This window comes from Eurypyga helias, unplaced genomic scaffold, assembly GCF_000690775.1.
Source record: "Eurypyga helias isolate BGI_N326 unplaced genomic scaffold, ASM69077v1 scaffold3574, whole genome shotgun sequence".
Classification (NCBI taxonomy): Eukaryota; Metazoa; Chordata; class Aves; order Eurypygiformes; family Eurypygidae; genus Eurypyga; species Eurypyga helias.
In genome coordinates this window covers 4,260-17,729 of record NW_010244160.1, presented here as the reverse complement: position 1 = coordinate 17,729, position 13,470 = coordinate 4,260, and the positions used below count along the sequence as shown (strand labels likewise).

Sequence of the window (13,470 nt, the reverse complement as noted above, 5' to 3'; positions counted from 1 at the left end):
ATAAAGAGGTACAGAAAGAAGTTTCACATCTTTCAAGCCTTCTCTGAACGGGGAGGGGGGGGAAGAGTGAAGTTACTTTTCATGGTAAAGACTCTGAAGTCAAAACAACAGAAGAGACACAAGATAAAATGGACACTGAGGGTAAGAAAGACAAGGAGAGGGAAGAGGAAAATTACTAGCTCAGAACAGTCAACAGCATTGTAAAGACATACTGCATAGGGATTGAAAACAAAGGGGAGAAAGGAAATAAACATCCTGCCAAAAGTAATATCCTGGTGAAGCACAAACAGAATGCAATGCCCTCAAGAGCCTACTCTCTTATCTCCTGACCAGACAGTGAAATGTAATGAAGAATGTTCCCACAAATAAAAACAGAGGGCAAAGGGAAGAAATAAAAATACTATGGCCTCTGATTTACATTCTGTAGGTAATGAACATGTAGAATGAAAATGACCATGTAATATCTGACATTAAAAAGTTTTTGGCATATCCATACCTCGGCATCTTTTCCTCTCAGGCGCCTCACTACTTTGCTCAACACACTATTTAGCATTTATCTGTGCCACTAGACTCCCTTAGAACCCAGGCAGAAGCAGACTTCAAACTGTTTGCAAGTATTTCTCTAGCCAAGAAAGACGACTGAATTTATTAAAAAAATCACTTGTTGCAAATTACTTGTTCCATTCCATTTACTACCTATCTAATCGTACTTCTCAGAGATAGCTTCTCTGAAGCATGTCATCACTCCAGATATCTTTCTGTGTGTATGATATCAACATATCTTTTAGGTTGATTAAGTAAGATAATCTGCAGAAGTTCACAGCAGTTGAACCTAAAATCCAAGTTCGGAACTTTGAAAACTTTATACTCTTTTTAAAAATTCTTTTTGTTAAATTACAAGTGCTTGCATTTGCAAACTTTGTCCACAATGTAAAAATTTTAGCAAGTGAGAAGAGAGTATATTGTGAAACAGAAAAAATACATAGAAAACACAGAAACCAGAAATACTACATCCAAAGGGACTGGTGATGTAGATTCACAGTTTCTGAGTCTCTGAATGAGACATTTTTCAATTTTCAGTCTTGTTTCCGCTCTGATTTAATCATTCTTGAAAGGGTGCCCTTGTGCTAGACCTTGTGAAATCTTAGTAAAGAAACAGTCCTCTAATCTGTGGGTGTTTGTATGGTAGAATAACACAAAATTATATCACATAGGTTGTGTAAAACAGTTGCAGCAAATGGCATGCTAGAGCCTTGAGGTTTAAAGAACAAGCAAGAAATTACCAAGGTAGAAATACAATACATGCAGAGAGAAGGAACGAATGAGAGCTGTGAGCAACTATGAAGCAAAGCTGAGGAAAAGAGTGTGAAGCTGAGGGAGGGACAATGAAATAGAAGACCAACATTTTAAAGGCTGAAAATACGTTCTCTGGACATCAGCAATTCATGCTTGCCTGCTGTTTCTCCTCCTGACTGAAGTCTCTGATACTTCCTGCAGGCCTTCCTTCTCCCCACAACATCTGAGGGATACTGGAGAGATGAGACCTGGGGATACTGTGCCACAGAGGATTGGCCCTGCATGGTCCAGAAGGGTAGTGGAAAGAGATGCCCATCCCTTAAGATTTGTCATTGAAGTTTCTCAGTCATTTCAGCCCTATCAGCTGAACTTCACAACTCTGTGAAATGGGCAGTTGGCTGGTATGAGGGAGAACATGGCTATTCTGACATTAAAGATTTATTACTGAACCATAATTTAACAAATGGCTTTGAACCACTAGGAATATGAACTGAATTCATTATTAAGAGGGAAAGGTTTACCGTCCCATTGCTAATTGGCTATAAAATCTGTACTCCTAGAACAAAGTCATTAATGTGATAGATAATTTATAATGGAGGACTTTAATGGACTTCACATTTTGTCTAATGACAAAGCAGGTTAAGGAGGTGGATGTAAGATTTTTTTCCCCACAAATTTCACCTGCAATGTGTAAGAACACATTGACTACTTGAATTGAAGGGTGCAGACATAAAGAATGTCTTAGAAAGTGTTTACTTTAACTCTTTTGTCCTTAAGACTGACAAAATTATGCTCCTGCTTTCATGACCAAAATGTCATGCTACATTTCCAAGAAAAAACCCTGCAATATCAGAACAGTTCACGTTCTTTAACACAGATCTTTTTCAAGGAAATAAACAGTTCCTTGATCTCATCTTCTAGGAAAAAGAAATATACAATTATTTGCATTTCTCTTGTAACAGAATACATGTATTTCTTGAGACTATTCTTATTTCTGCCTGGCCATGGAAAGACAGATTGAACTCCATAAGTTGTTGGGGTGTTTTTTTTTTTTTTTCCCCTGGCTTACACTTCAAAGCCTCAAAACATGAGAGCAATTGTTAATGCTTAACTATGTTCTGCATCAGCAGTGCTGTCTCTGGTGAACTAACTAGAGGCCTTTGGTTGATGGATGAATGCTTTGTGACTGACAACCTGTTGACAGTGCAGATACGGTGGCACCGTAATGCAGAGGCCTAAAGAGTATTTTTGGTGCAGGGTGATAGGTAGACTATTCCTACAAATCACACAGAACAAACGTCAACTTGTATATGTTAAAAAAAAAAATCTTAGAAAAGATACAAGCTATAAAGTATCCTAATAACAATTTGAGAACCTACGCCTACTACCATATATTTATTTTAGAATAAACACTTGACAGAAAGTCTCAATTAAATTTTAACACTCTGCTAGTTGGTTGGTTTTGGTTTTTTTTTGTTTTTTTTTTTTTTTTTTGTAAATTTGCATTAATTCAGGTTAGAATACTGAAAGTGGGAAAAAAAGTTTTTAAAAAAAATCCTAATACAAGTGCATACAACAAGTTCTAACTGACATCTTGGATGCTGCAGACTCTTACGAGATTTTACTATCACACAAACAAGCAACTAAATACAAAATTCCTTGATTCAAGTTGATACACTTAGCAGTTGTTACAAAAGTATTCACTGATACGCAGATACTCCTCTCTAATCCTCTACATAAGCCTTGTAGCCATAGATGGCTTTGTAGAGTCAGCACAAATCAATGCATCTCATTTAATTAATGCTAAAGGAGGAAATAATCTCACACTAATAAGGCAGCAGAAAAACTACCCTGGACTGGGTGACTGTGCCTAAGGTCATAACAGTAAACTGACATGAATTAAGAAGGGTAACACGACCTATATAAAAATACTGCATCTGTCTGCCCTGCTGCTACGTTTGCCTTTACTATGCGCAGACAAACACAACCACTGCTAAGCTTACGTGGGTCATGATTCATAATTGATATGTGATGGAGAAAAAGTAAATACTGAAGAGTAAATAGTGCAGTTCATAAACATGACAGTGGTCTAGTTTTGATTTTTTGTCATGAAAATTCCAAGGTACTGTTTAAAGGGAACATGAAGGCAGATGCTTTCATTTTTTATTTTCACAAATACACTGAAACAGATTGTTAGTAGACACATGTAATTATCCACAGAGCTCTAGTGATGACAGGGACAAAGCTATGAAAAACAACTGCTGCTTTTCTAACAAAAAACCCTCTCACACTTGACTATCAAGGGAACTATACATTTTTGTATTTCTTCAGTAAAATTACCTATGTGCTACTGAAACAAAGCAGGAACCAGAGAAAGGGCAATTTATGTGTCTTCCATTACGGAAAACAGGTAAACAACAGCTCAGTTACCACTTTTTAGCTGACGTTACCATATCTGCTGACAACTGTCAGCTGTTAGCTCTTGTCCACACTCCACAGAACTGGTATGGCTGAAAAATACCAGCAGCAGAATATTTCATATAGCTGCTGAATGGTGCCAACTCTTTCATCAATAAATTTAGCTCAGATTTGAAACAAAATATTTGGGGGAAAAAAAAATCAAAATATTAGGCATATGTAGTACTGAAAAAAAAAAACAGATAAAAAAGAAAAGAAGGCAAAAACCATCTTGTCCCTCTGCAGCTGAAACTTCAGTATATTTTCAGCTGTTTGGGAATTTTTTTGAAGCACCTGTGACAAGAAGGCCCCTCTTCAGAAGGACTTTGCCCTCTGCTTCCCCAGTGTTCTCATCTAGAAGTAACAACAGATTTATTTAACCATATTTTGCCTTTCCTTTTTTGCTATAGTCACTTCTGTCTTTTTGAGAAAATTGTTCATAGTTGGGACTTCATAGCTGCACCCAAAATTCCAAAGATTATCCTCTTATAAGTCTACTAATTCAGGGCCTTCCTTTTGTCACAACCTTCCTTTAGTTCCTCAGCGTCCGTGAAACTGTTAGTTAACTCTTCTCAAATGTTTTGAAAATGAGATGTGTCAAATAGTAAAAGGAGTTCTGAAGTATTTATCCTTCTGCTCCTGTTTACTTTTTCTTTCCTAAGTAAATCAACTGAACTGTGATTATAAGCACACAATATTTCACAAAACAAAAAGCTTACGTATTTTTTGGCACCGCAGAGCGTGTTTGTCTTCTGATTCCTCACACTCAAAACAGCATGACTTGCACAACTGGCCTGTTCATAGCCATAAATTTACATGGCAGTATTTACATAAAACTTTTGACAGTCTCACAATATGAGTTTCTTGTGGCATTATAGTGTATCTCACAACATATTCCCATGATATATTAATAACATCAACGTGGGTGTAGTTTGTCCCTCTTATCAGATTTAGAGCTGGCCGTCACAGGTGAAGAAGTACAATTATCCCTATTTCCTACCTCATGATTTCAGTGTCAGGAGATATCAAATTTTAAGTAAAAGGTGGGCCCTGCACAGGAAACATCTTCCTTTAAATAATGGTCTTGATTTCTCTCCTAGTCCAAGCTAATTTGCCAAATCATATCCCATAAAAACTGTGATTGCATTCCATAGTATTTGGAAATGAAATAACAGACTCAAAGGAACTAACAGTAAAACAGATTTCTGAATAAAGCAGGTAACATAGCAGACAAACCTGACTCTTCTTCTTTGGATCAGTTACAAAACTAGTGAAAAAATCAGTGCTATTATTTCCACAGGGAAATAAGCAACTCTGTTAGAATTTACAAAAATAACCCAAGCAGGCTTGAATTATGAGTCCTGTCAAGTTTAGCGTGAAAAACTAAAAGCAGATTGATGGGAAGCTACAAGGCACTTTTATTTGCTAGCAGGTCGGGTAAGTACTGTGATACCACAGAAGTCCCCTGTTGATTTGGCATAATATAGCTTTTATGTTTGTTGTTAAGGAAAAAACCAAACAGCACACTCAAACCTAAAGATGATGCCAAACTGAAGAACTGTCATACACCAAGGGCATGAAAATAACAAGAAAAACATCATAAATACTGGCAAGATATAAAATAAGATTTAACTGGCAAAACAGCAGATTATACACGTTGAGAAAAATATAACAAATCATCAGCATGTAATCCATGAATACAAAGCATATACTCAGAAAAGACAGCAAACATACTAAAATTAGACTGAAACATCTATATCACCTGTTCTAGTCTCCTTGTATCTGCAAAAGTATGCTAATTTTGGAAAATTGTGGAAGGCAGACAATAAATTAGGTAAGCCTTAGAAACAATCTGTACAACACCCATTAATAACAATTCTTTTGTTCTAGAAGTGCTACTGGAAAGGAAACCATAATTTTAGTGACATATTCTTTAGCAACAGTTCAATGTCTCAACATCCAAGTCAGGTTAGACACCTCATTCCCTGTACACCTGAAACCCCTGTCAAACGATTTTAGAAAGAGCACGGAATACAGGGTTAGTTCAACAGCAATTCCAAGCTTTATCTGCCCATGCACTACACTGTGGACGAAGATAAGGGTACTGTCCCTCAAATGGAATTGATGAGAAACAACACAGAGATGCCTTGTGCTTCACTGTCAGAAAGAGTTAATGACTTGGGGGTGGGGGAGCAGAAATCAAAGAACCAGACACCTTAATAAACTGATCCAGAGACAGAATTCAAACCAAAACAATCCAGAACCCAAAGTCTTCAGGCTTCCCAAACTACAATAAATATAGCAATGACTCTCAAAAATTTCTGGTTTAGAAAGACAGCTAAAAGAAACTTTAAATCTCCAGTGAGAAAAATGGGATTGAACTGTAGAAAGAAAGAAAAGAAATCCCACCAAAACAAACCAAATCAATTCTATACTGTGTTTTGGGAAGGTTGTCTCTGGAGCCTGATACAGCTAATGTTAATAACATGCAAATAGTAGTCCTGGGTATAGTAGGTATAATAACAATATACTATCAGTAGATTTTCCACTGGATTATTACTCATTGTGGTCACTGTGAGTGTAGGTGACATTCACTGATAAAATCTACTAGCTTAGAAATTGCTATTATGAAGTTATAACAGGGTAAACAAAGATGGTTGAGAATACCTTTTTTCCGCATTGTTTTTTCCTCTTTTATATCTCTCTGATTCTTGCAGTGCAATTGCACCTTAACATGCACTGCCAGGACTTGAAAGCAACTACATTGTTCTACAAAAAGAAAGACTTCCCACCTCTTTTTGCAAGCTACTTCAAGCAGCATATTGCCTACCACATAGAGCACCTACAATTTGCTCGTGGACAGACTACTTCTTCCCTCATGCATCTTCCCTTGGCTGTTAACACAAAACTCGACAGTCCCCATTCTTTGAGTCAACAAGTGACCATCAGTCAGCACTGTACCTGTCACATGGACAAACTGTAGTGGGCCATCAGTCCCTCTGTTTTCTCATGGACTTCAGTTCTATAATTTTCCACTTTTCAAAGGTCACTCAGGACTCAAAGCCGAAATAACACAAATTTCTAACAGAGTGTCACATTTAATTAGTTTTTAAAAAATCAAATAATAGGAAAAGGTTTCAGTCCTGTATTTTATAATGGTGGCTTCTGAACAATTCAGATTGTTTCACTACTCTTTTTAAAGTGTTCCCTACCAGATTCCTGAGAAGCTTCCTAATTCCATCAGGACAACTACCCAGCCCAGGCAGATCTCTGGTCATTAGAGGTAGCTATGTCTTTTGGTACTACAGAGTTGGCAAGTGGTCCTGGTCAGGCTAAGCAAGTGTAGCATGTCCTCTTTAGGTTACACAAAAGAACAAAGCTAAATCTTTGCAGACCTCAACCCAGAGAATCAGCTGAGAACAGAATCAAAGAACATCCTCAGAGCAGAGAGAGAGACTTTCTCTTCCAGGAGAGTTTAGGATTTAGACTTCGGCATTCAGATGTATTTACACAAACTTATCTTTCAGTATGAGTTAACTACATCAAAAGACTATTTTGAATAAAAATAAACATAGGAAAAATTCTTCACAAAATTATCTTCCTGCTTTTTTGAGGTATTACGTTGAATGCTCACTTTTTCCATCAAATCACAAAAGATATGCTACAGCTTGGCTTGATACATTCAGTTTCTGATTTATCACAGCTCTAATAAGGAATTAATAGTTCTAATTAAAATCGCTTTAAGTCATTATATTTCTTTGATTAGCTATTTTAACTTTATCCAAGTAAGTAAATGAAATTTCTGTTACCTTAACATTACAAAGTAGAATAGAACTAAACTTACATTGACCTTTTAATGGCACTAACATCCAGCTTTTAATTCCAATAGCTCAAATAGCCACGTTTGTGGCTCACTGAAATTCAGAAAGTGCCAGTTTTGATCATAAAAATACAGATGCATCCGCTTTAGGAAGGAACACTGTTCCCTCCAGAAACAATGTGAATACAAAGAATATAAAGACTTTAAACATCCTAGGTTTACACATGACAGAATTACATAAAGTGTTGTGTGCTGCTGAACTGAGGTCAATGCATGCCTGTTAACATGCTGAACAGCAAATGGCAGAGATAAGGTATTAAAAAAGATTAAAGCTATCTCAAGAATCCGTGGATATAATCTTAGCTTTTCTAAAACAGTCCTGTGCTACCCACGTTTATTTTTTGAGGATCTGACCCTTCTAAACGGCTTTATTCTCAAATTTTCTGGTACAGTTATAATGAAAAACAACAACTTTTTGCTTTTATCTATTAAAATACTCAGTAAAAATTACATTTACTATTTTGCATGTCAGCAAAATGTGTGCTGGGTTTGAAGGTATCTTGGGATAAAATGCAGTCTAAGCAACAAATATGAATCTGCTAATTCTACCTGTACAGCTGTTATGTTAAATGAAATGAGTAAATGAAATGAGTTAAATGAGCAGATGAGTAAACAGATGAAAGAAAAGAGGTTTCTGAGTACCGTGACTGTTGCATCGTGATGTTTCCACAAGCCGACTGTTTTGGTCATAGCACGCCATGGCTTGGTAACGATAGCCTTGTCCACATTCCTTAATGTCTCCTTGTACCTTCATTCCCAACAACACTTCCGGTTTACCCTCTGGTAAAATACAGTCTGACCAATTTCCCACAGGTTGAGCACTGTACTTGTCACACGGACAAAACTGATTCTCAATCAGAGGATACAACTGAGAATTTTTGCATTTATCCCTTTTCTTACTTTTTCCTAAAAAGAAGAAATAATTATTTTAGAAAGTTTCTATCATTTACAGCTCCTCAAAAAATTCATTTAGACTTCTGTAACAAGGGGTTGCAATCAAATACACATGCCTAAAACTAGTAACATTAATCTGCCACTCACCTTCCAGTTCCCATTAAATTTATTTTTAATCTTCTCTTTGGTAAAGTTTTCTTGGTTTTCCTTTCCATATTAGACCACTCATATATATATTAATGCAGAATTCTTTGCAAAAGTAGTTTTAAAAATGCTTGTTACTTTGTTACTACTCTAAATTCATATTCTGTAGTTTTTTCCTTGCTATTCAAAACAAAGCACTGGAAGCAACTCTGCAGCACCCTTGGTTTTTGTATTTACTACTGCTTTCATTTACAATAGAAAGAAGGTACCTGAAAAGTTTATCTTTCTTTTGACAACACAACTTCATAATAAAAATACACTCTGCATTTTCACCACAAATAATTATGAATTCACTCCAAGTCAGCTGTACATGTTAGCCTGGGTAGCACATCGCCCCAGAGAATACACCACAGCACATATCACAGTCTTCACAAGTTTGAATGGGTAACTTAAGTCAGGACAGGGAAATATCTCAGTATGTTAATAGTGTGGTAGGAGAATTTGTTCCTTCTTGGTTTATGTTTAAAAATGAAAAAAAAAGAAAAAGTCAGTTTTTTTTTTTTCCTCTGTGGAAGCAAGCTTGGCATAAAATTCACTGGATTTGTAGGACAGTCACAGTGAGCCTTCTCCACGGGTTTTCTGATTTACAGGGGGGTGGAGTGGGGAATAGGTTTTGGATCCTATCTCATTCTTTCTGAGGCTGCTAATGGGCACTGTCCTTAGGTAGCTTTCCTCCGCCACAGACAATACAGACTAATTGGCAAATAGCACTGTGGCAGAGCCCAAGTCTCAGTCTTTAGCTTTCAATTATAATTTAGAAGCAGAAATTTTTTGTTTGCCTTTTTTTTTTTAATCTTCATTTCATGCAGAAGAAATAAAAAAGCAGATTAAAAAGAAAATGAAGAAAAAATTTTTCAAAGTAGAAGGTGTCATGTGGGAAAAGTTTGCAGAAAAGGGTAGGACGTCACTGGAAAAACTTCATTCTGTTAACTGAAACCTCAGGAGTGTTCAAGGGACACGAAGTAACTGACGGAGAAAGACCTAACGAAGAGGAAAATCACCCACAAAAGAGCATTCTTAGTTGTGTCAAGAAACAAGGCAGAAAATCAAGCAACATTGCATCATGCAGTGATCTGAAGGCAATGGAAGAACAGAGAACACAAAAGAACTTGGAGAGCAAACATTCACCCAGGGAAAGGATTGGCTAAATCATAAATCTGACACTCAAGACTGCAGCTAAGAAGTTCAAAAGAGGTAAACAAAAGCTTAAGGCTGAAGGTTTTGATCTATAGTAAGAGGCTGAAAAGCACCCAGATGCCACAGTAATCTAAAGCACCAAAACACCACCTGAGCAGGTAGTCCTGGTGTAGCCAAAACCAGAATTAGGAAAAAGAATTTGAGTGGGTTAACACCTGACCCTGTGAAGAAGAAATGCCTGTTGATTAGTCTGTCACTAATCTAAAAAAAAAAAAAAAAAAAAAAAAAAAAAAGAAAAAACCATTTTTAAACCCTTTGAGTAGGTTGCTCCCAAAACAAAAAAAAAAAAAAAAAAAAAAAAAAAAAAATCCACTTTCACTGGATTTAGTCTAAGCACCAGGGGAATTTTAACTATATTTTGTTTTATTACAGTTCAGGGGGAAAAAAAAAAAACCCACACAAAACCAAAGAAACCAGACCCAATTCAATCTGGCTAGAATTAAATGTGGTTAGACAATGCCAGCAAGATACAGATTGTGCATGGACATATCTGGTCCCTAAACTCTTAATTGAGAAAATGCACATAAACTAAGAAAATGCAAAACATTAATAGGGTTTGCAGCCACTCCGGTTTTCATTATCAGTTTGCCAATTCTAGTTTCTTGTCTTTTAAAAATTAAACTTGTTTAACCCTATTTGGGACTGCAAGTGATTTGAGAGTGAAGAGTTTTCCTTCCACAGAACAAAGAAAAGTTGTTCTGGACTTCTCCGAGTGCCTCACACTACCTAAATCATGTTGAAGAGCCCACACTGGGTGGCTTTTTACATCAATAAGCCATTCAGTTAGTGTTTGTGAGTTATAGCCTTTTTGACATTCACTAAATTGTCCAACATTTGCCTGTAAACTACCAGTCAAATAAAGTTTAAGCTAAAAAAATCTCTTGAAAAGATATTTTCATATTTTAAGCTATAACTCTGAGAAATTGCATTAGAGAGTATAACCAGAAAGGTTTGTCTTTTATATTTTTTAAATACTTAGCCCAAATAGATAACCTCAAGGACATAATTCTCTACAAATGACAAACCAGACAGCAGTAATATTCCTGACCAATTCATGCACAGGAGCAAGCTGCAGAATAAGGATTTGGAATAAACACAGTATAAAAACCTTTTAAATAGCAAACAATCGTGCCCTTCTTGGTGAAAAGATAACACAGGGTTCAACAAAAATGCAGGGAAAGATTTTTTAATTTTCTTTTCTTGGGCTGTATCGGACTGTTGGTTAATTATGCCACTTTACATTTTTAACCTCCCTGGAACAACAGCTAATGCTGAGTTGCCTGTCGGTAAAATAAATGGTATCCTTTGCAGTTTATGATGTCTGCTCCATTTAGAAGAAACCCTGGTCTCCTCTGTTCTCCTATCTTCTCTCTAGCCACTCCCACATGTCCAAGAGTCTGAGACATATGGCAGGAGTTTGCTCTCCCAAGGGGTTCTATTTTTTGTTCCACCAACAGTAACAGAGCACGACAGTGACAATGGGTCTGCTTTCTGCCATGATGTCAAACATTGCTTGCTTGTCTTAGGGGATCCACAGAACAACAAAGGTTTTAATCAAACCAGTAGCAATAATTAATAAGAGATGTAGTCTTTTTCTAGTTACTCTTACCGACAAGAGTGCGTTTCCTTGTCCTGACTCCTCCACAGTCCCCATTACAGGAAGAAAACTTTGACCAGTTCGTAAACTGACAGTCATCTTGGCAGGGAATCTGGCATGTCTGTGTTAAGGACGGTAATGGGCCAGAATATTTAAGGCACTCACTGATGTCAGCCTGTCCTCCGTCTTGTCTGCGACAAGTAATTGCTGGAAGCGAAAAGGCATTGAATTTAATTCAGAGGTTTTTTCATGAACGTCTCTATATTCAACTTAGTAAGTCTACCATATTCCAACACAAAATCCCAATGACATCCCAGAATAGCTATACAACAGCCTAACATTTGCAATCAGTTATACCTTGGATGAATACATTCAACATTTCTGACTTTTTTGAGATTCTGTTTAAATTTTTATTTATCAGGAATAAGGAATAGGGCTCTTTCATTAATATAGTCTTCAACAATGTTCTATTATTTTTCCCCATGGCTATATTTTTTTAAACATAGTTGCTTATCTATTATTCTAACCTAAGCCTCAGTAAATTTCATTTTATTTCCTTGCCGAAAACAACATAAAACTTATTACACAGTAACATGATTGGAAACTTGTAGTTGTTTGTTTACACAATAGATTCATATTTATGCTTCTTGGCACTTGACAGCACACAGTATATGTGGTATCTCATAACGACTGTGAACGTAATTTGGGTCACCAATTGTCACAGTAACATTCCATCCAAACACAATACATAATTCTGTATGCATATGAGGGAATATCATGTTTTATATTACACTTCACTCCATAATTTAAGCATAACACTTCAATTGTACTGACAATTATTGTTTTCTTGGTATGTGAATTGGAAAAAAATGTAAATTTTACTAAGCAAACTATTATGGCATAATCAAGTTCAACTGTTGAAGAAAAATGGGGTTTGAATGCAAAGTTTCACAATAAAACAGAAAACTGGGTATGAGTGACTTCATCCTGGAGGAAGAAAGAAGAATACTTGCACAAACTACTTTTCCTGCTACTGTCTGACAGTACTAAACTAAATTTCTGCTTCACGGTAACTGTAGGAAGATGAACATGCTGTTCCGCATGGTCCATTTCAAGCCTGTGTGCCTACTAAAACATATGTAAAGGTCCCAAGTGAATTGTTTTTGCCACACATCTATAGTAAAACACTGAAATGGGGGGGAGGGGGGAGCTTTTTTCCCACAGATGCTAAGCAAACAGCTTCCTCGATCCTGAACTACCCTTTGGAGCAGGGCTGCCAACGCTGTTTGTAATAGGCTCAGTACTGCATTAAGTTGTGCTTACTGGGAGACCAACCAGCTGTACATTGCCTAATACAATTATTCTGTTAAATCCTATTATTATTGGTGTCATTTATGAGTTTTACATGGTTTTTTCTTCAGATATATTTATAGTGATTCAATGAGCAAAATCAAATGTCCATAAAATGAAAATCCATACAACTGTTTTAAGGATGTGTTAACTGTACCTACTATAGGATTTCTAAAATTACACAAGTATTTTGGAAAACAGAAGTCAAACCAGAATCTTCCAACACAAGCCTAGGTTATGATTTTAGATTCCTGTGAGATTCTTTTCTCTGCTAATAACAGACATTGGTTTACTTGAGGTAAAAACACAGTTCAGACCAGCCCTACCATGTGGAAATCCACAGAGGTCAAACCTAAATCCTCTGTCTTGAGCTTGACCTTGGCATGTGCATGCATCAGCAAAACTAATTGCATTATCTTCACTGTGTTCTCAGAGAGATATAGGCCACCATTTTTAGCCATGAAAACTATACCTAGTCAAGGGCTAAAAGATGGTCCATATTATTAATCCAATAACTTTTAATAACCTTCTTCAAAAGTTTAATATGGTCTCTCTGTCTAGTCCTTTGATAGGCCATAAACATTGTCCACTGAAG

At 36.5% G+C, this 13,470-nt stretch overlaps 1 protein-coding gene across 1 annotated transcript in view; it reads right to left on the bottom strand.

The window, feature by feature from the left end:
• LOC104508122 (thrombospondin type-1 domain-containing protein 7A-like) overlaps positions 1–11,732 on the bottom strand; it is a gene marked incomplete at its 5' end in the record, with an annotated part of 44,225 nt that extends 32,493 nt beyond the window's left edge. The window contains 2 exons of the mRNA XM_010149637.1: positions 8,276–8,539; positions 11,538–11,732. Of these exons, the coding sequence (XP_010147939.1) occupies positions 8,276–8,539; positions 11,538–11,732 (459 nt within the window). The remainder of the gene's footprint in view (positions 1–8,275; positions 8,540–11,537) is intronic.
• Between the last annotated feature and the right edge of the window lie 1,738 nt (positions 11,733–13,470).